Source organism: Microtus oregoni, unplaced genomic scaffold (genome assembly GCF_018167655.1).
Source record: "Microtus oregoni isolate MIOR12 unplaced genomic scaffold, Mior012 000029F_ref0000214, whole genome shotgun sequence".
Classification (NCBI taxonomy): domain Eukaryota; kingdom Metazoa; phylum Chordata; class Mammalia; order Rodentia; family Cricetidae; genus Microtus; species Microtus oregoni.
In genome coordinates this window covers 1,697,398-1,721,322 of record NW_024543088.1, presented here as the reverse complement: position 1 = coordinate 1,721,322, position 23,925 = coordinate 1,697,398, and the positions used below count along the sequence as shown (strand labels likewise).

The 23,925-nt window shown below is 43.6% G+C and overlaps 1 protein-coding gene across 1 annotated transcript in view; it reads right to left on the bottom strand.

Annotated features, from left to right (window-relative positions):
- Positions 1 to 22,652, bottom strand: part of LOC121465135 (protein sidekick-1-like) — a 955,042-nt gene extending 932,390 nt beyond the window's left edge. The window contains exon 1 of the mRNA XM_041678320.1: positions 22,397 to 22,652. Within this exon, the coding sequence (XP_041534254.1) occupies positions 22,397 to 22,640 (244 nt within the window). The 5' untranslated portion in view covers positions 22,641 to 22,652. The remainder of the gene's footprint in view (positions 1 to 22,396) is intronic.
- Positions 22,653 to 23,925: the final 1,273 nt, after the last annotated feature.

The window sequence follows — 23,925 nt, the reverse complement described above, 5'->3', positions numbered from 1 at the left end:
TGCTGAACATAGCGGACAATGAGGACTACTGAGAACTCAAGAACAATGGCAATGGGTTTTCGATCCTACTGCACGTACTGGCTTTGGGGGAGCCTAGGCAGTTTAGATGCTCACCTTACTAGACCTGGATGGAGGTGGGCAGTCCTTGGACTTCCCACAGGTCAGGGAACCCTGATTGCTCTTCGAGCTGATGAGGGAGGGGGACTTGATCGGGGGAGGGGGAGGGAAATGGGAGGCAGTGGCGGGGAGGAGGCAGAAATCCTTAATAAATAAATAAATTAAAAACAAAAAACCCAGGACCCATCTATGTCTACCTCCCCAGCACTGGTATTCCAAGCTTATACCAGCTTTAAGAAAAAACAAAACACAAAAATAAAAAAAAAAAAACAAAGAAAACACAGTTTCTAAGCACTGTTCTCAGGTTATTTGCACAGTAAACACTACTGAGCTACTGTCCCAGAACCCCAAAACTACTTTCCATATGTGTAGGTTTCCACAAGATACATTCATACATGCTGATGTGAAATGATCTCTCAGACGCTGTGAGTGAAAAAAGACAAGGGCTCTGGGGTCAACCTCCAGAGTTAATAGTATGCTCTAAGTCCTATAAGGTGTGTATGTTTGGCAGGGTAACATCATCATTACCTCAAGAAAGGGGAACCATGGGACTGGGGAGCAGAAAAGCAGAGCTTCTTGTGGCCACACATTCGTATAGTAAGAACAGGCTAACCTACTTGCTATTTTTCATAATTAGTATTCCATCATAAAACAATGTAAGTACAAATAAAACCCCAAGTTTTTGTGCCAACAAGATGGCTCAAGACATGTCAGCCTGAGTTCAATTCCCAGAACCCATATAAAGGTAGAAGAGACTCAGCTCCACAAAGCTGTCCTCTGACCTCTACACAAGGACTGTGCCGTGTGTGCAACCACTCACACACATACATACACATTCTTTTTAAAAAACTTTCAAGTTCTGTGATGGAAAGATAACTCCATCTCCTTATATCCCAAGATAAGTAAGATGGAAGGTGAATTGAGGATATAGCTCAGTGGAAGAGCACTTGCCTAGCATGCGAGAGGCCCCAGGCTCAATCTACTTTTTAAAATATTGATTATTTATTTATATCTATATATGACTGTACATGTGTACGTGCACATGCATGCAGACACCTATGGGAGTCAGATGAGAAAGTCAGATTGCATGGAATTGGAGTTACCGGCAATCTGAGTCACCTAGCCTGGGTGAGTACTGGGAACAGAACTCTGGTCATCTAAAAGATAAACAAGCATTCTTAACTGCTGAGCTGCCTCTTCAGCCCCAAGGATTGCCTTTCTTAATGAAGCATCCTTCTCAGCTGCTACACCTGTAAGGGTGCCTATTAACACTGCTCATATGTTGAACATAAAATAAATGTGTTACCATAGGTGGAGAAAAACACAGTTTTTGCAAACAAAGGAGAAACTGTAGGAAATTTGCTAGAGATGGGAAAAGAGAAAACATCCCATCAATTTAGAATATACCAGATAATAAACGTATAAAGCAAAAGGGCATTTTGGCTCATGGTTTCAGAAAATAAAGTTAAGAATGCAGAGTGGGGGCGGGCTGGAGAGATGGCTCAGAGGTTAAGAGCATTGCCTGCTCTTCCAAAGGTCCTGAGTTCAATTCCCAGCAACCACATGGTGGCTCACAACCATCTGTAATGAGGTCTGGTGCCCTCTTCTGGCCTGCAGGCATACACACAGACAGAATGTTGTATACATAATAGATAAATAAATAAATAAATAAATATTTTTTTAAAAAAAAGAATGCAGAGTGGGACACAAATATCCTCCTCTGCCCTTGGCCCACATACACAGTCACATGTACATACACCACACACACATACATACATACATACATACATACATACATACATAGTTTTGTTACTTTATAAGGAAGGAAGCGACAAGGAGTGGAGAGGGAAGGGACCAAGGGAAAGAAAAAGAAAGGGGAATATTCCTGGTCCCGAGTTAGTCTGGAAAGGAGAAAGACAACAGCAAAAATCAAAACACATGATGACTAATTTTGTTTCCAAGAATTAAATGCATAAAATCATCATTAAGAATCAATAGGGCCAGGAAGATGCACCAGGCAAACACAGGCACAGTAGGCTACCACCCTAAGTTCAGTGCCCCAGAATCTACATGGTAGAAGGAAAGAACTGACTTCCACAAGTTCTCCTCTAACTTTGCATGCACCCAGCACACCCTCAAACACACGTAAAATATATAAATAAGTGTAAAACATATGTGTGGGGGCTCCTTTGCTTGCCTGAAAAGCTTTATTACAATTTCACATTTATAACATTATTCCAAGTTGTTGCTATGCTCAGGAGGCACCTCCCTCTGTAAAGGGTTTGAACATTATTTGCTCAAAAAAGGAGCAAGTCTGGCACATTTAAGCAAAAAGAGGGAAACATTGGAAAACAAATAGACAAGGGGAGAAAAAAAAATGCACCAGGCTTCAGGGATCTGCATGGTTCTATAAGAACAAGTTAAGAAATGCCAGGACAAAGAAATGGCTGGGGTATCTTCACTCATACCAGCACAGTTCTCAAAAATAAATAGATAGATGATAGATAGATAGATAGATAGATAGATAGATTCACTTTTGTGAACCCAAGGCCATCAAATTGTCACCTGTACAGCACTCACACCTGAAGCTCTAATTTACATTTGTTATACTTGGATTTTTGAGTACTATATGTACACATATTCCGATTTAAGTTCACTCCTTTTTCATGCACAATAATATTTCAAATTTTTGTGCATATTCCTGTAAAAACTTGAATGTACTGAATGGGTTCAATATCAGTGTTGTTATTGGGAGAATTTGACACTAGAATAAAAAAGATTACACAGGCCTAACCAGAAATCAATGGTACAAATGTGTTTATCAATCCATCTTTCAAAGGAATTTTTTTTGTTGTTGTTGTTCTGCCAAAGAGCCCGTCAAGACAGTGTGAGCCTTTTTCAAGCAGAAGAACAAAATAAAGCCAAAAACGGTTAGTTAAGCGCTCTCAAATAGTGGAATTTTTAAATACCAAAATCCCAGTTTCCCATTCATCCACTCTCAGTGAGTAAACCACATTCTTCCCAAAACCCACAGATTCGCATTATGGTAAATATTTCTAATTGCTTTTGCAATTTAAAAGTTTTAAATGATTCTGTTTAAAACACAAAATATTAGAAATGCAGAGACAAACAGCATAAGCAGGCTGGTCCATTTGTTCAATCATAGTACATCATTTTATAAATTAGTAACTTCTCAGCCACTTTCCACTAATATTACATTCTCATTACTTTTCCAACCTTTATATTTTCTATTATATGTAATATTCTTATTTCAAAAGTGATCTAAGTTCAATACAGAAAATAAGAAAACAGAGAACACTAGTAGGACATAAGCCACCTGACTCTATTTTTCCAAGAGATGGAAGAGAGAAACCTGTGTTCGGAGGAGGCTCAGGTCAATCCCAGGGGCCAGCAAACACAAAACTTAGAGCAGCTGACTTTTCATCAGGTAGTATCATACATACTGATGAACATAAGACAGTCTGTCTCAAACAAGGTAGAAGGTAAGGACCAACACTGAGGTTGCCCTCTGACCTCTATACCATCCCTGGGTCTAGCCAGCAAGGCAGCCTAGCCTACTAGGCAAGTTCTGGACCAATGGGAAATCCTGCCTCAAAAAAGGGGAGGCGGGGGAATTCAAGGTTTCAAGGTGCCTCATGGTTTGTCTCTACCCTCCTCCACAGGTAGACACATATGCACAAGTATGCATCTACATCCCCATATATGTTACAGGTATATGCATACAGAAAGAGAGAGATACAAGATACAGAAAAGGGACAATGTCCAAAGCATTAAGAATATTAAATAAAGCATGTGGAAGAATTGTCTATATTCTGTCAATTATGTTTTCAATAAACACTTATTGGCCAGTAGCCAGGCAGGAAGTATAGGCAGGACAACCAGACAGGAAGTAGAGGTGGGGCAATGAGAACAGGAGTATTCTGGGAAGAAGGAAGCTCTTCCGAAAGTCCTGCCCAGACACACAAGAAGGAAGATGTGACCTGCCCCACCAAAAAAGGTACCAAGCCATGTGGCTAACATAGGTAAGATTAATGGATTAATATAAGTTACAGGAGTTAATAAGAAGCCTGAGCTAATGGACCAATCAGTTTATAACTTATGTAGATCTTCTGTGTGATTCTTTGGGACCTAACGACTGTGGGAACTGGGCAGGACAGAAACCCCAACAAGCAGACCCACATGTTACAAAAGCATATTAATACATTGCATGTTATATTGCATAAAGTATTCCATAATTTCCCTTCTCAAGTGTTTTGGACTGTCTTCTCACCTATTAGAACCATTTCTATATGTTCTGTCCTTTTAGATACCAACACAAAATAGTAGTCTTCTTAAGTGTTTTAAGAGTCACTGTGGTCCCCAGCTAAATCCTTGGGCAGCTGAGGAAAGGGAGCCTGAAATGGCCCTATCCTATAGCCATACTGATGAATACCTTGTATATCACCATAGAACCTTCATCTGGCGATGGATGAAGCTAGAGACAGAGACCCACACTGGAGCACTGGACTGAGCTCCTAAGGTCCAAATGAGCAGAAGAAGGGAGAACATGAGCAAGGAAGTCAGGACCACAAGGGGTGCACCCACCCACTGAGACGGTGGAGCTGATCTAATGGGAACTCACCAAAGCAAGCTGGACTGGGACTGATGGAGCATATGATCAAACCGGACTCTGAACGTGTCGGACAAGGAGGGCTGACTGAGAAGCCAAGGACAGTGACACTGGGTTTCGATCCTACTGCATGTACTGGCTTTGTGGGAGCCTAGTCTGTTTGGATGCTCACCTTCCTAGACCTGGATGGAGGCGGGGAGGACCTTGGACTTCCCACAGGGCAGGGAACCCTGACTGCTCTTTGGACTGGAGGGGGGAGGGGGAGGGAGAAGGAAATGAGGGGAGGTGGAAATTTTTAAGTAAAAAAAAAATAAATAAATAAATAAAAAGAGTCACTGTGAAAGAAGCCAGGAAAATGTAAAACCTCATTATCCTGGTCAGGGTGACCTGCTGTGGACACAGCAGGAACAGAGGATTCTAGCCAAACCAGTTTCTTCCCATCAGGAGGGAAAGAAGTCAAGGTAGACTAGCACTCTCCAAATAACCTCTCTAACTGGTATGTGACATAATCCAGAGACCATGTGAAATTTTGCTTTAAAGGGATGAAGGGTTGCCAGTAGTATCTCATGTGTGATTCACCTGTAAACCCAAGAAATAGCAACATACAATGAAAAAGAGTTAGAGTTAAAAAATAAACTCAAGAGACTGAAGAGATGAGAAGGTTCAATAGATAAAGCATGTACTGTAAGTGTGAAGACTGGAGTTTGGGTTCCCATCAACAACATAAAAGCCAAGTCTACCTACAATCCCAGCACTCGGGACAGAGACAGACCCTGGGGGCACACTGGCTGCTGTACTAGCTCCTGCATTCAGCAGGAGACCCTGGATGGTAAATGGAGATAGCAATCAAGGAAGACCACCAACATCAACCTTTGGTCCCCAGACACACATATACATGTGAACATGCATACATACACATGTGCACACACATACACATGCAAACCAGTATTAAAAAGAAATATAAACTCAAGCTTTGAGGCTAAATTATAACTTGAAAATTACTATAAAGGAGCATAGTGGCACAAGCCTGAGGAAGGAAAATCTAGAGTTCAAGGCCAGCTTGAATTAATAGTGAGACCCTATCTCAAAAATTATCTAGGACTTGCTATAAACTATTTGTGCATTGTCTCACAATCTTGATTCAGAGTCAGAGCTGCAGACCATCCATGGTGTCCAACACGTTATACTAGATTTCAACAAAGCTCAAAGTTAGGAGTTGGTGAGAAATCCGTAGAGGATGCTGCGAAGGACAACCCTCTTTTTCTAGCTGGTCCATCACATTCCTACTTCCAAGTGATACTCTGAATGCTAAGGTTCCGCTAGTTGCCCTGTGAAAGCCTTGACCTCCCTGATTCCACGCATCATACAAGCCTTCCAGTGTACCACATACATGCCCACTAAACCATCTGCACCATGACAGAAAAAAAAACTTCATCATCTCATATTATCTTTCTCATAGTGCAATTAACATCTGAATTAACTTCTACTCACAATTATTAAATTGCAGTTTAATTTAAGCAAATTATGTATAGTTGCCAGCTCTGGTGGCACATACCTGCAATTCTAGCTACTGGAGACTGAGGCAAGAGAAACCTGCCTGTGTTACAGGGCAAGTTCAAGTCAGTCTGGGAAACTTAGACCATACCTAAAAATTAAAAGTAAAGTAAAGGCCTGGGAATATAGCTTTTTAAAGAAAGAAAGAAAGAAACTGACTACCTAAACTGAACTGGGGCATTTCTATTTCTACTGTGATGAGCTCAAGAGTTGCGAGCATCTGCTCAAAACATGAAGGGTCAACTGTATCACTTGCTGTATATAATGTAGTTTGAAAGGATACAGTATAAAATGAGAAAAATTTAGTTAATTACCATATGCATGTTTCATACTTTTACCAGGTGAAAATATAATCTGCTATCAAATTTTAAAGGATAAAGTGTATTGTTGCTTGCCAGAATCACCACATATAACAGTGTTGCAAGCTATAGTTACTGCATTGCAACACAGTTGCTAGCTATGTGTCTCTTTAATGCATTACTCCTTCCAGCTAAAATTGTATATCCTTTAACCAACATCTCTATTACTCTACCTGCCCATCCAGTTCCACTACCCCTCACACTCAGTCATTTTATACTTTAGGAGTAGAAATGCTAATACAGTCATCCTTCAGTATCCAAGGTGATCGGTACTAGAATTACCCCCACTCATCACCAGATATCAAAATCTACAGATATTCCAGGCCCTTAGAGAAAATAATGTACTGCATACAGCTATGTGCTTCTTTTAAAAGACTTAAAAATCATATTTCTTATGAGACCTAATACAGTATAAATACAATGTAACAAGGTCTTAATATTAAATTGTTTAAGAAATAAGGGGGAAAATATGTGTGAATGTTTGGTAAATCCACAACTTTCCACCTGTGGTTGTGGTTCGCAGACTCCATGGATTTGGATTTGGCTGCCCATTAACAGTGGCACTCATTAACATTGATACTCATTAACTAAGGTACTCACTCTTGTAAACCACAAGGTGACCGAGTTAACTTAAGGTTGGTGTGGATACATAGTTTCTTATCATTTAGCTACTTGGAGCTCATGCTCCTGATTTCAAGTTCTTTCTTCACGAAATGCAACTTTTAGTAGTTCCTCTAAATACTCTATGAATTATCTACTTTGCCTTTGTTTCACTCTTACACTTGAATTTTTTTATGGATGCACATCCCTAGGTCAGTTGTTTTTCTCCCTCAACACTTTGAAGATATTTCATCAAATTCTATGATAAATACCTGCCATTTTAAGCATCTGCTTACCTGAGATTGGTTGTTTTCTTTACTAGTATTTCATCTACAGTGTATCTATCTATGAAATTGTTTTCATCGTTCTTGGGAGCCACCATGTGGTTGCCGGGAATTGAACTCAGGACCTTTGGAAGAGCAGGCAATGTTGTGCTTCTGGAATCTAAGAACTCATGAAAATTTTTTAGGAGCCTGGTAAGATGGCTCAGAAAGAAAAGGCACTTATTGTGCAAGCCTGATGACCTGGGTTCAACCCCAGAACCCAAATAATGGTAGAAAGACAGAAAAGTTGTCCTTTAGTCTACACAAGTGCTATGGTCTGTATACACCCACCCACATACATCATATATAATAACAATAATAATTTTTAAAATCCTGCCCATTGTATCTTCCAGTAGTATCTCCTATTCTCTTTCTGAAAGCTCATGGGAGGCGATATTGGATGTTCTCATTCTAAAGTTCATGAATCTTTACCACTCATTTTCTGTCTCTCTATCCCTCAGTACTGTATTCCAACCAATTTCCTCAAATCTCCTTTAAAAAAATCAATAGTTTTCTCTTCAATTATATCTACTTGGCTGCATAACCTATCCATTGAGGTTACTTTTTAAAATTTAATGACCATAATTTTCATTTATAGAAGTCCTACTTGGTTCTTTCCCAAATCTGTTCTTCACTTTCTAATCTGTTCTTTCACTGTGGTCTGTTTTAATCTCTAGTAAGTTCAAATTAAATCATCTCTTTCAGGGGCCCTACCATCTCTACCTCCTGACATGCCCTCTTCTATTTGTAACATCTGCCAGCTCTCCTTCACAGTGACCCCTTTCCGCGTGAGTCTGGGACATGCCTGTACTACAAGCTCATCTTTAGCATGAGCTTTCTTCTGCAAGAGTCATGGCTTTTCATTTGCTCTACAAGACTGTTTCTCGCTTTGGAGCACTCAATTATTTTCCATAGTTCTGAACCATACTTTGTGTTAATTTCTTGTTATACAAATTGCACTGTAAAAAAAAATGCTAAATTTGACACATGCACATCCCAACTGTGAGTTTCAGGTTTTGAGATGTCTTTTCCTTCTAATCGTCACAACCCCCAAAAAACAGCAAGTTTCTGTGTACTTTCCCAAACTAAAAGGTAGGTTTTTTTTCAGTCTCTTAATAGATATCATAACCCTTTAAGATTTAATGCCAAGGGCCTCAACTCCATTTTCCAGCATTATACAAGCGTCAGGCCAAGTCTTTTGCTCTCTTACAAAATACCCATCACTTCCACTACCACCCTTGGGTGCTGTTCCAGGTTTGAGGTTACAGACAAGTTCCCAGTACAGCCCTAGTACAAGCCAAGATTGTGTTTGATTGTTTTTGTTATATTTTGCCCACAACGTCTCTGTATTTACAGCAGGGTAGAGATTTAAGCTCCCTATGCCAGCTTTGGTAGTAATGTCTCTGCAAGCATTGGTATGTAAAAAATATAAAACTGAAGTAACACTACAAAATTGTGATAATACTTCTCATTTAGCCATGACAACAATCCGCATTTTATTCCCAGAATAAATATTTTTAACTTTCTTTTTATTTATTTCTTTTTATTTAGTCTTTGCATCTTTCACATCATGCCTACCCACCCATATTCCCCCACCCAAAATAAAACAAAATAAAATTTAAGAGAAAGGAAAAGAGAAGAGAAAAAAATGGAAAAATCTCATCATGGAAACTGTGGAGTGACACAGTGAGTGATAAGTCGACCCCTTTATCCATACATCTTTACATGCAATAGTTCATTGCAAAGACTCACTGGTCTAGTTCAAGGCCCCTAGTCTCTTCTGCACCATCGATGCTGGGTCCTCATTGGGACTCTTCCTGGACAGCCTGCTGTAGCCCTGTGCCATAGAGATCCAGCAGTCCTGAGTCCACAGTACCAACACACACACACACACACACACACACACACACACACACACACACTGGTGCTCCAGAAGATCACAGATGGGGTGATCAGCCTTACAGCTCTCTCCTGTCTTTGCCACCAAAATGAGCTCTCCCCCATTGCCCCGGCTAATTCACTCCTTTCAGCAATGAGCAAGGGTTAGGGCCAGTTCTCAGGCTTTCACATCCTCAGGGTCAGTTCTCTCTTACCTGCATCTTCAGGGCCAGCCCTACTGTGCTGCCCAGGTGAGCTATAGCAGCCACTTTCCTGAGTGCTGCAGCTGACGAGGGGCACACTGAACATATTTCAAACTTAGAAAAAATATGTATTCCCAAGGTGTTTTAGGGTCATCTCCTCACTGTACATTCCAAACACCCTACAGTTTTTCTTGAGGATTTTCCACAATAAGAGAACAAACTCTCAACTCCACTTGGTCCTGGCATATTCATTCTGTGATCAACTTTGTGCTGTTAGAACCCAATAATACTATCCTAAAAAAAAATCTCCATTCCACATCAAATCAACAAAGCCAGGAGCCATTTCTTGGTGTCCTTATCAGTCACATCTCTACCATAACACCATTCAGGATGTTCAATGATAGTACCACTACCATGCCAACAGTTTATTATTTCTATATTATCACATCAGTTCCCATCACCACACTCTTTCTCCTTGCAATTTATCTAGTAAACCACAGCAAAGCTACTATTAGTATAATGGCTCTTTAGTCATTCCAATTGTTCACAGTGCCACTCTGTACCGCAGAAACTCATTAATCCCCAATACTATGGAGCCAGGGAGTGAATAAAGTGTGATTCCTGTCTACTGAAGTGTAAATAGCAATAACAATGCCAACAAAGCAACACTTACTGACTGAATGCTATGTACTAAGTAAGACCTTAACACCTTCTATGTAACCATATCAACCGATCCTCACAACAGCTATACAAAAAGGGTAAAATTAACAATCCTTCAAGGCAACAAAACAAGATTTAAAGATGATTAAGGGCTTGGAGATGGCTCAGTTGGCAAAGTATTTCCTGCGCAAACACAAGGGGCTAAGTTTGTACTCCCTGAACCTATACAAAAAGCTAAGTACGGTGGCATGCAGCTATGATGCTAGTTCTGGGGAAGTGGATCCCCCTCACTAGCTAATCAGCACAGTCGAATGGTAAACTCCAGTTGGTTCAGTGAGTGACCATTTCAAAAAATTAACATGGAAAGTGATTGAGGAAGACACTCAACATTGACTTCTGGCTTCCACAAGCATGTGTGCATACACAGGGACAGGTACACAAGTAAACACATTGTGCTGGCTAGTTTTATGTGAACTTGACACAAAATAGAGCCACCTGGGAGGAGGGAACTTCAAGTGAGAAAATGCTTCCATAAGATCAGACTGTAGGAAGCCTGTAGGGCATTTTCTTAGTTAGTGATTGATGTGGGAAGGCCCAGTCCTTTGTGGGTGGTGCCACCCCTGGGCTGATGTTCTTGGATGCTTTTGGTCATGGTGTTTTGTCACAGCAATATAAACTCCAACTAGTAAAACACACACACACACACACACACACACACACACACACAAGACTAAATAGCCCGCCCAAGTAGCTGAGTCAGCTTTTGTTTCTGCCAAGGCCATTCTCCTAAGCAATAAGCTAGTGTATCCACGAATAGCTATACCCAAAGTTTAGGTTACTCCGCTAATTCTGAGCTCAGCTTCTGAACCTTCAGGGAACCTCACACTAATGTGTTCAAAACCTGGATCATGACCACGTTGCCCAAGGGTCTAAGCTCAGGGACAACCATGTTCACCAACTGATCTTCCTAAGAGGCCTGAATGTGACCTGTGACATTTCCTCATTCATACTCCAATGTACTACCCAACTCTACTTTGTGCCCCCTAAATCCTAAACTATACTCATATCTCTAGTACTTACGCCAAATCTGCTATTCCCCCCCCACTTCTACAGTTGCCGTTTCTCAATTTTCTATGGGCATCATTCTAGTTTCTTCCATACAATCTTACTTTTGCAATACATGAGATGTTTTTTTCTCCCTTGAGATAATAATGAAAATACAAGCCTGACTCTGGCACAGTAGTACAGTAGTGCTTGTGGGTAATCCCAACTCAGGAGGTTGAAGCAGATGGAATGCAAGTCCTAGGTCAGCCTTGACTATATGGCAAGATCCTGTCACACACACATACCAAGACAAAACAAAAACAGAACAAAACAAAAAAAACCCGATCATTTCACAAAACCTGGGCTCAGGACCAAAGCTTTCAGTCAATCCTTATTTGAGGGTCTGAAACTAAAAACACAAAGACCGACAACAGCTAGATTTCAGCTGTGCAAAGAAAACCATTTTCAGCCACTCAAGATGACAATGGCACAAAAGGAAAAAGACACACGAAAGAGGCTGTATCTGAGGATTCCAGTGGGTGGGCAGATATAACTCCGCTACCGTGACTCAAACTCAGAGCCTCATGCATACCAGCATTATTCCTGGGCTCTCATTCCTGAAGGAAAGTTAAGTCTGGAACATGTCCAAGTCTGTCTTAGGTGGCATCCTGCTAGGCACATTATTACTCCCTTGGAAATATCCAATAAAATCTTTTTTATTTCTTTCTTTCTTTTTTTTTTTTTTTATTTCTGTCCTGAAGAAATTCAGGTTGAGTTTCTAGTTAGTACACAGGAGAGTTGCCTAAGAAAAAGACTCTAAAAGAGTCTAAAAGAGATGACAACAGCAGGGGGGGGGGGGGGGGATAAGCCTGTGAGGCAAACACAAAACATATTCTTAAAGCAAAAGCACCATTATCCAGCAACTACATAAATAAGTTCACCGTTTACAAGCTCATGACCTCCTTTCAAAGGTGTTACAGAAAATGCTTTGGGGTAAGAACCATGTTTGTTTGTTTGTTTGTTTAATGTTCTGCGAATTATTGCTGCTTATACTGAGAGCTATGGAAAAGCTGAAAAAGAACACAGAGCAGAAGCAAGGACGACACAGGGACAGAAATGAACAAGCCACATCCCTGGAAGCTCATTTCTTTCTGGAATTGTTACTACATTTGCTTGTGTAAAATAAATGAAATCTTTTTCTAGTGGCATGGCACCTCTATTCAATTTCCTGATTGTGATCTTATATTGCCAGGTATTATCAATTCATGATGGTTTTAGCCCAAAAATGAATATATAAGTATACTGAAAGATGGTATGCAACAGAAATAAAAAAAAAATAAAACTGTGGAAATAACTGCATTCTATACAAACACCTTTTCTGTTGCCATCTGGTGGTTCGTGTATAAATTCGATGTTGCCATGCACCTTACAGAAGAGCTTAGTCAGGAATAATCTCAATCTTTCCTGCATCACATATACCACCTGGAGACAGTCAAGCTACAACTGCCCTTCAGTTTGAAAATAACTTTTTCCTCAAAAGAAAACCACCACACACACAAAGTAATTCTGGAAAAGGTCATTCTCACCTAAGTATGACCAGTTATACCTGTGTCATACAAAATCCCTTCCTAACCCAAACCCGACAAGTGTTCCCAGGTTCAGTAGCTAAATTACCACCACCTATTATTATCAGAAGTAACTATGTGCTGAAGTTCCCCCAAATAGTCATATTCCTCCCAGAGCTCAAGCATTCTCTGGTTGCTACTATTTTTGCTTTTATTTTAAAAAGGCCATTCATCTTTGTAAAACTGAGCTTCCAAATTTCTCACGGTAAAGAATCAGGTAGAGTACATAGAAAGTTCTAAAGGAGAGAAAAGACAACAAAACATTATACCTGAGAATAACATTGACTAATAATTAGTTCCAGAGTCTCCTGTAGCCTATCATCTAAAAGCCCACATCCTCCAGAAGCAGCCCTGTCCATTTTAAAATAATAACTGTTTTGAACACAGCAAAATCTAACTGGTGCGATGGCTTAGCAGGTAAGCAAGTACTGTATAAGGCTGACAACTTAAGACTGATCCCTGGAAACCATAGTAGGAAGAGAGAACCCATTCCTGAGAGTTATTTTCTGGCCTCCCTCCACTGGCATGCTAAGCATAAACATGCCACGCATGCAGGTGTGTGCTGATACACATGTGCATGCAAATATATCTGATGTGGGATTCCTCTTTGTATGCTGTGAGTATGAGCATGCAAATATATCTGATGTGGGATTCCTCTTTGTATGCTGTGAGTATGATTGGCTAATTAATAAAGAAAACTGACTTGGCCTGATAAGGCAAAAGAATAGAGGTAGTCAGGGAAAACTAAACTGAATGCTGGGAGAAAGAAGGGCGGAGTCAGAGAGTAGTCATGTAGTCCCGTCAGAGACAGATGCCGGTTGGAATTTTGCCGGTAAGCCACAGCCACATGGCAATACACAGATCACTAGAAATGGGTTAAATTAAGATGTAAGAGTTAGCCAATAAGAAGTTAGAGCTAATGGCCCAAGCAGTGTTTTAAATAATATAGTTTCTGTGTGGTTATTTTGGTTCTGGGTGGCCGGGACGAACAAGCAGCCTCCTCCTATATATATCTGTGCACATATACACAATAATAATAAAAATTAAAATAAATAAAAACATTAAAATAAAAAAAAAATTCATTAGGGGCTAGAGAGATGGCTCAGAAGTTAAGGACGCTTGCTGCTCTTCCAGGGGAACAGAATTCAGTTCCCAGCACCTATGTCAGAAGGCTCATAACCCTGTACCTCCAACTTCAAGGAACCCAATGCCCTCTTCTGGCCACCAAGGGCACTTCACACATATGGCATTCACACATACACATACATACATACACACACACACACACACACACACACACACACAAATAAAAACTAAATTTTTCAAAACACTAAAGAAACCATAGTCTGACCAGTTCAATAAGATAATTTCCACAGATTAGTAAATTAATAAATTTACTTGACTGACAAGTCAGTTGTCAAGAACTTGAATTATTTAATTGATAGCTATTAACTTCTCTAGACACTGTGTATCAATAGAATGGCAGCAAATCCTGTTAAAAGTGAAAAATTATTCTAGAGCTAATTTTAAGTAATTTTTAAATTACTGATGGTCACTGTCCAGTAAATCTAAACATCCTCATGGCCATCATTATTCCATCTCTGTTTAAATTTCTCACTGCATTAATTGCCACCAGATTTAGATTCGTCATGCTCTTTCTTCTTCCAGCCATTTAGATAAATACATGTCTCCTATTTTAAGAATATTTATTCCTCCAAACTTCAGGCTTACACTGATAAATTACAGCACTAATTTGTTTTACAGAAGCTAAAATTTTGAGCATGAACCATTTTGGGGCTGTAGTAAATCTATCACACATTAGACAGCAGCACCTAAGGAGAAATATTACATTGCACCAATTGTCTTCAACACTATATATATATACCCTGACAATGGCGAAGCGAAAGGAAGCAGTTCCTAGGAGGTAAGACATATGGAGTCACAGAACCCCAGACAGCAGGCACACTCGGAGACTCTGGAGACACGGAGAAAGGATATCAACACAGAAGAGGAGAGAATCAGAGCAGAACGACTCTGAACATCTACTCACTTACTAGTCTAAGCTCCCACCACCACCACCTTTCATAGTGGGAAAATACACTCAGGAGAGGCTAGCAGGCTTCCCCACACTGCAAGGTGGTTTCAAATGGAGATAAAAGCCAGGGCTACAGATATTTAGCCCAACACTTTTCTACCTACCACAGTCATGTTTCTACGAAAGTTTTAGAGAAATTATTCTCATTCCCACAAAGTGGAAGATGAGGCCAAGCTGATGCCATAGTCTCCGGCTTTGGAGCTGCTTGTCATGAGTCAAACCTTGTACCTACCAGAATAGCAAAGGTATAAAAACATACAGCAAGGTTCCAGAGTTGTTTATTTGTTTGTTGTTTTGTTTTGTTGTTGTTTTCTTTCTACAGAGTGGGGAGAGAAAACCGTATTAACGTAATGAAGCTGTAAAACTAGTATTTCTCCAGAAGGTCTCAGGTGTGAGACCTGTAACCAGCAGGAAGGTATCTACGGAAGAACAGACTTCTGCGTTCCAGGGAGCCGCTGAAAAGCTTATCACAGGGATTTGATTGTGTAGCTATGGATGGCAGGAAGTGACAGAACAATGGTCCTGACAAAATACACTCTCCCCCAGGATTAAGATTACAAATGTTTGTACACTCTTATTAAAAGAGATGCAAAACTTAGGGGGAATTTCTAATGTCTTGTAGAAATGCTGAAGTCAAATTAATTACATTAAAAGAAACTACAAACTTAGAATGTTCATATGTATTGCTGCTTACTGTAACTATAAAGCGAGCAATGGTATGCATATTAAAATTTTATTTTTAAATAATTCACTGACTGTCTACAGCACACCTTTCAAACTATATTCAAAACCACCCTCGGCTTTACTCAATGGGACGCATGGGGTCCTCTCTCTCAATACCATTTTTGCTTAGAAAATCCAAAGCCAGAGCCTATACAAACCTCAATGCTCCTCCTTACCCTGTGTCCATTCCACATGATTATAGTGAGATGATATCACTAACCTGACCTCTGTGACCCATAAACACTGTCAGAATGAGGCAGTGAAGTACCATACAACCTAAAACTCCAATCCCATTTGGTAATCAAGACCCAAGCGCTCTTAGAAGGGAAACCTAAAACTTAATTAACTGCAAAGCCTGTGTCATGTAGATTCCAGCCTCATTCGCAGTGTCCACTTTGTCTGTATGTAGGGTACAGGACTTCCCGATGGGTACAATCCCAGCAGGTGGCTGAACTTAACTGTTTATTACTGTTAGAGAACACACATGCTACTGCAAAGCAGTAACCAGAAGATTTACTGGTGCCTTACAGTCTCCACCTCTATAAGCCTTAAATTCAGTGCACATAAAAGTAGAAAAAAGAATTTTCCAAATATTCTCAAAAAAATGTTTATTCCTGGTGGTCCACCCTAGCATGGCAGCACACTGCCCACTTCACTGGAGTTCAAGTTATAGCGTAGAAAGGAATATAGAGGCAATACCAAAGTGGCAAAAACTATTTTATTAGGGGACAGAGTTTGAATACAGAAGATGGTGTGCACATTTCTCTTCTCTGAATTCTCTAATATGATTTTATTGATCATGTCTGTGAAGTAAACTGAGTCACGGTCAGGTCAGTCCAGAGACTATTTAGAGTTTCACCCATCATCTTTCTGCACTATGGATCGGAGTGCTCCTATTGTCTTCTCTCCTTCCAAAGGAAGACCTAAGCTATGTTCACAGATCCTGGATCTGGCTTTTCTTTCAGGCTCCACCAGCACGCCTCCTGGAGCCTTGAGCAAATCAGTTAACACCTAGATATGGAGATTCCTCACAGATAAAAAACAAAGTGCTACCTTCTCTCAAGAGTTGTTCTGATCTGTGAGATGGCTCAGTGGGCAAGGGTGTTTGCTTCTAACCTGACAGCCTGAGGTCAATCCCTGGGACCCTCGTGGTGGAAGGAGAGAAACAGGCCTCACAGGTTGTCTTCTGTCCTCCACACGGGTGCTGCAGTACATGGACACGCACATACAAATGTTTTTCTAAAAAATGGGGGCATGTGAAGAAACTCATCCTGGGTTCATAAGGACTATTAAGGTAAGTTACATGCAGACCTCATAGAAAGGGACAAGGAGTTACCCAATCAATGACGAGCGGCCCTCTGTTAAATGTGCAGGGGTCTGGGGAAATTCCATTTACAAGCCTCTAGTGAAGCAAGGTGTTCTGGAACCCATGCTCAGGTTCAAATTCAAACTACAGAATTAAGGAACTGGTCCAGAGGGTAAGAGGAAGAGGGGACACAAAGCACATCTGGATTAATGAAAAACAATAGGAGCTTAAAGGGAGACTAGACTTGCAGTGACCTCAATTAACACTGCTTTGTTATTTCTCCATCAAACAAGTGGCAGAAAGGACAATTAGCAGACTTCACCCCCAGCTGGGAAATGGCATGAAGAAAGTAGCTCAGACCACAGGAGAACAGGGTAAGAGTCCCAGTAAATTCAGTGAGATTATGGGATTAGCAATGCAAGGATAGAAACAACATAGAATAGGATAATCTCACATGTAGAACCCCTTTCTTTAAAAAAAAAAATATGTATGGGTGTTTTTCCTGAAGGTATACATGTGCACCACATGCATGCAGTGCCCTCTAAGGCCTGAAGGGGACATCAGTTACAGATGGTTGTGAGCAGCCCTGTGTGCTCTTAACCACTGAGTCATACAGTACATAGAACCCTTTTTCTTCTGAAAACTAGCAGGTCTGGGGTGAAGCCTAGACAACTGTATTCCTTATATTTCACCAGCAATAAACTGGGTATGGTGGTACATGTCACAGAATCCAAGAACTCGGGATGTAGAAACCGAAGGAATTTCAAGGTCATCTTTGAGTACACAGTGAGTTTGTGTGAGGAGCCTGGGTCACAGGAAACCCTGTCATATAAATAAATGACACTAATGATTCTAATGCAGTCCTAGGGGTAACACAAGTCAGGAGCTGAATGAGCAGTTTCATTAGCAAGGAACACAATGCAGACTAAAAGGGCTGCATAGAAAGGACCTATGCAGGGTTTGAGCAAACCAGATCTGTAAAGGAGGGGATGGAGTCACACAGAACAGTGGTCCCCAAACCTGACTAATCATCAGAACCAACTGGGGAGTTTGGAGATCCTACTGCTTAGGTCAAACCTCAAGTCAACCAAGTCTAGAAGTATACTTCTGCCTCAAAGCTCCCGGAGGATTCCAGTGTGCAGCCAAGCTGTGAAACACTGGCTTAGGGAAGTTTCCAGAAATCAGCTGGTAACTGGAGTGAGACAACAAAGCAATATAGCCAGGGATTCTTAAATGGCAGTGGACATGAGAGTCGCCTGGAAAGCACTGGTGGTTCACTTGACATGAGCTGGTTCTGCATACCCTCAAATGTCCACCTGATTCTAATGTCACCAAGAAACATTTTATTTTTTGAAACAGAAGCTCTCAATGAAGCCAGAGCTTAGCAATTCTGCTAACCTGATTGACCAAGCAGCTCCAAGGGATCTCCCCTCCTTCAGTGCCTTTTAAGTGGGTGCTAAGGATCTGAACTCAGCTCTTCATGTTTGCCCAGCAAGCATTTTATCAACGGAGACATCTCCTCAGCTCCAGATAAACAGAATTCTCCATCCCAAGATACCCCTGTCCCTCTGATGCATCCCTTGCCTCAGAAGCTCTCTTTCTGAACCACTCATACTTGGTGCACAGCATAAAGAAAGCATGTATTGCCATTTCTCTTCCATAACTAATGACGTGGCGTTTTAGGAATCCAGACGAGTCATGAACAATTAAACACACACCAATAAGCAGAGTATATTTCCATTTCCTTGTACAGAGAAGAAACTGCAGTATGTACTGAAGTTATACTTATAAGATCCAAACCTGGTACTTCACGTCATGGCCAGAAATAGATTTCTGCTTGTAACTTCAGCCATACATATATAACTTTTACTAAACATGTTGCCCTTGTTGTCTGCTAGAAATCACCACCAAGCTGATCCACAGACATATTCTAAGAGGAAAAGTCTTCAGAGGAATTAGGAACAGCCTTAGATAGATACACAGTATCAATATGGCATTTTGACAGTTTCAACTTAGTGGTAACTGTCCATGCAAAATGTTACATTTTATCTGATAAGAGTCTAGAGAATGCATTCCTCTGCATATGACCAACTCATCATCTCATCAGAAATCTCGACAGCCGTACCGGAATTTTCATTTTCAAGATACATGAGGTTTTGTCAAATGGTGACATCTCCTCTGTAATATGAATTTCCAATATAATATAAAAAATGATGGATATATTACACATTTCACACAGCACAGAGAACAGAAACCTGTCGATGAATTTAAAATTTGTGACAACCTATTTGAAACTTTACACTAAAAGGTCCGCATACTTTCTTGCACCATATAAATGTGAAACAGGTGCCTGCGCTTTTGTTGGCAAGACGTAAATAAAGGATTCCTCTCTTTGAAAAGTATGGCTGCTACCTTAGTGCATGTATTTATAAAATGAATGGTTTTCACTAATTGCAATTGTGGAAGGACAACGCCTTACATGGCCTGCAAGATGCAGCTGAGAAAGTCTGATACAGTTCGAACAAGGGCTCTAGCAGATCTTTCCCACTGTTCAAAGTGGTGCGCCAATCTTCAAATGTATAGGTGACTGCCAAGTGAAAGTCACTTTCATTCTTGAGACGAGAAACCGAACTCCATCTCTGAAGGTCATCCTAAGTGATCTCGATTTCTTCACGTGAACCTGGTTTCTCTCACAAACTAGATTCCGTTTTACACAATCAGTAAATGCTTTTCCTTCTGGATAACATCCTTAGGTAAAAGGTATCACCAAAAAAAAAAGTGAAATGAGTATATTAGAGGTGTGAAGGGGTTAAAGTAATCAAAGTCTTCCATATAGAAGACAAGACAGGGCATTTATTAAAACCTAAGGGAAAGAGAGTTGCCACCCAGATAACATTAGATAAGCTCAAATAAAATATTAAGTTATAAGGTTCTTGTTAAGCTATCTCATTGTAATTTTAAAGTCAGACTTTAAGTATTACATTGAAATTATTGGGCTTTTTACCACACATAACTCATTGGCACACTGAACACAGAACAGAGCTATTCATAATGTAAGTATAAAGTTCCTATTCCCTTGATCTCCAAATACTCAGCGCCTTATTTTGGTAAGGATAAAAGCAATGAACTAGAAAGTTAATTTTTCTAAACTACCAAGAGCAAAACCAGGTTCACCAATCAGTTTTAAAGACTCCATCAAAAGTCATGTTAACACGATTGTGTCTACTTTTTCTGTTTTTAGACCAGCGACCTCCCCGGGCAAGAGGAAGCTGACTGACTGGCACACGTATGCTTCAGGTTTAAGCAGGGGAAATCCAGATTTAGGAGGGAAAGCTCTTTCCGGAGAGATTCCATCTCCATTTGCAAAAGGTCACCTGGAATCCGCAGATCCCCTTTCCTTATTTTAGAGAACACCTCTGTGCTCCAAGCTGAAGCCTACGGAGGGAGAAAAACAAAGCTGGGAGGCAAAGCTGTGGGCTCTCAAAGTTTTGCTCCACCGAGTACAAGGCACTCACTTGGGGTGAGGCATGAGGATTGGGAGGGGGCGGCCCTAGAGAGTGGGGGAGGAGGAGGCTGGTGGTGACTGGCACTTGATATTTGAAGTCCACCGCGGTTGTCACTCTTCGTTAACAAGATTCGGCGGTGCAGACTCAGATACGAATCAGCTCGTGTTTAATCAGTGCAATAGGACGCGCTGGGCGTTCTTTGAAACCATGTGGCTGGGGCTCAACTTTAAAGGTTCTTCCGGGGCTCCAATTTAAAAAAAAAAAAAAAAAACTAGAAGAAGAAGAAAGAGAAAAAAATGCAACACACAACACAGGGCGCATTCTGCAGCTACTCAGTGTCAGCGCGCTCAGATCGCTGCGCGGATTAGAAGCACACCGCATTAACCCTTTTGCCGCCTCCAGACCTAGTGACCCACAGTCCTGATTCAGAGGGTGGAAGACCCTAAAGGCTCGCACCGTTCCAGCCCTGCGCCGAGGGGCACCCACAACCCCGAGGTCACTCCAGGCCTCACCCACAAAGTCTACCCTGGAAGATCCACCCCAAGAGGCGTGCACCCCCAGAGTCCACCCCAAAGCTGTCCACTCCAAGCAGCACCCATTTAGAGTCCGTCTAAAATGCCAACACTCGCAGGGTCCGTGTCAGGGTTATCTACGCCAGTAGTGTCCATCACCAAAGTACACCCCCTAAGATACCTAGCCATAGCGTACTCCAGGCTGAACGCACCCCACAGGACCCAGCCCACGAGTGTCAACCCTAAAGTCCACCAGGGATGTGTACTCATATAATCTAGGGAGTGACCGTTCAAACAGCCCAACCCAGTGGTGTACGCTCCAGTGTTTCACACCCCCACGGCCTAGCCCCGATGCAGCCATTTCTAAGGTCCACCCAGGGGATGTCCATTCCTAATACAGCCCGTGCCAGGTGGCGCCCACTCCAGAAGTCCATCCCAGAGGCGTGTATCCCCGCAGCCCAGCCGAGAGGAATGCATCCATACTTCACCACAGGGGTGTCACCCCAAGACTGGGCCACCCTAAAGCTCAATCCTGAGGTATCCATCCAGCTGCAAAGTCACCTCAAGTATGACCACCCATAACATAGTTCATCCCAAAGGTGTCACCCTAAGGTTATGCAGCCCTGAAACTCAGCTCAAAGGTATCCATCCACTCATAACATAGCCCATCCCAGATGGCGCTCACAAAGTACACCACAGGATGTCACCCCAAGATTATTCACCCCTGAAGCCCAGCCCATAAATGTGCACTTGCAAAGTCACCTCGGAGATAGCCGCTCATAATATAGACCAGGAGGGGCCCACAAAGTCCACTCCAGGGGTGTCACCCAAGATTGTGCACTCCTAAACCTCAGCCCAGAGGTGTCCACCTGCAAAGTCACCTCGGGGATGACCACTTATATTTTAGTACACCCCAAAGGTGTGACCCTAAGATTCGGCAGCCCTGAAACTCAGCCCAGAGGTGTCAACCCACAACACAGCCTATCCCCAGGTGGTACCAACAAAGTGCAGCCCAGGGTGTCACCCCAAGATCGTACAGCCCTGAAGCCCAGCCCATAGGTGTCCACTTGCAAAGTCACCTCGGAGATATCCATCCCTAATATAGACCAGGTGGCGCCCACAAAGTTCACCCCTGGAGTGTCACCCCGGGCAGCGCGCGCTCCAAGAGTCCACCCCGGGATTGCGCACCCCTAAAACCCACCCCGGGTAGCACCTACAAAGTCCACCTCGGGGGTATCACCCCGGCCAGGCCCGCACCTACCTTGTGCCAGTGCCCGCAGCAAGTGCAGCTGGAGCAACAGCAGCGCCCACAGCCCGCGGCCCAGCCTCAACTTTGCAGCCCGCCGGCCCGCGCCCGGCTCGGGGGTCTGGGGCGCCGCTCGCAGCCCGGGGCGCTCGGGGTCGCAGTGGTGGCCGGTCCCGCTGCTCCGCGGCCGCCCGGGCCCCGCACGCTCAGGGGGCGCCGCGCCACCGCCGCCCGCCACCAAGGGCCGGGCGCGGGCCATCCCGCGGAGCCGCCACCCCCGGGCGCCGCGGGACGGGCAGGGCGGGCGGGAGCGCGCAGACCCGCTGAGGCAGCGGCGGGATCGGAGGGGCGGCGTCCGGGCTCCGGAGAACAGCGAGACGGGGCTGAGGAGAAGTTGTCAGCGAGCGGGGAAATGCCCGGCACGTCGCCCTGGCTTCTCGCAGCCGCGCAGCGCCGGGCCCGCAGCGCTCTCTGAGGGGAGCTGAGCAGAACGCCTCTGCCGCCGCCTCTGCCGCTGCCGCCGCCGCCCCCGCCCGGCGCTGTGGAGAAAGTGCGCCCGCCCGCGCGCCGGCTCTCGCCTCGGCCGCCGCCGCGACCGCCGCGCCCCATTCACAGCCCGGCCGCACGCGCCGCCCGCGCCCGCCGCCCGCCTCTGATTGGCCGAGCCCCGCGGCTCTCGCGCCCGGGACCCGCCCCCACGGTGCTCGCTTGTTTTCAAACTCGCCGCGCCCGCCCGCTTGCAATTTCGTGCCGGGGCCCAGAGCGACTTCCCGCGCCCGCTGCGCCCCCTAGGGACCCGCAGCGGGGATTGCAGCCGGCGCGCCGTCTCGGCTCGCGCTTCCCCAGGCGGGCCTGTCTGAGGGATGTGCTCAGGCCGGGCGGTGCCTATTCCCTCATCGGGGGGCCCCCCGGGGCTGAGCCTCGAGTCCCGCCGGTGGGATGACAGGTGTGGCGGCCCCTGGCATCGCGGGCCAAGGCGTTCCAGAGGGATCCCCGAGCGGAGGGCCGGTGGGCACGCCCCTCCGTGAGTCCCGGGAGCCTGCTTCCAGCCAGGGACTCCGGTGAGCCAAGTTGCTGTCATTGCAAAGGAGAAAGGCGCGCGAGCGAGTTTGCAATTCCCAGAAACCGGAGGCAACTAGGGAGCAAACACTCGGCCTGTTCCGAGGAGTGGGCACGGCTTTGGAGAGGCGTCCAAGGTCATGCGTGGCCCACAGGACCACAGCACAGGGCGCTTCCCCTTGTGCCACGGGAGGATCTGGAGGAAAGGCCTGCTGGGGGAAGGATCGGACATCCCAGGGTCTGAGGAGCCTGCAGGGGTGGAGGGGTGGGGTTGGGCGCGGACCCTCAGCAGCATGTGGTAACCATTAGCTGAGTTTATGGGGTGAACTCAGAACGCTGGAGCCGCGAGGCTTGGATTTTTTTGGGAAGGGAGCTGGGAGGTGACAGTCCAGTCCTACGTTATTGGGAGTTGGCGGGAACGAGTGGTGGTGTTTGAGTGAGGTCATGCATGACTAGAAGGCCAAGGAGACAGGGAGTGTGCCCAG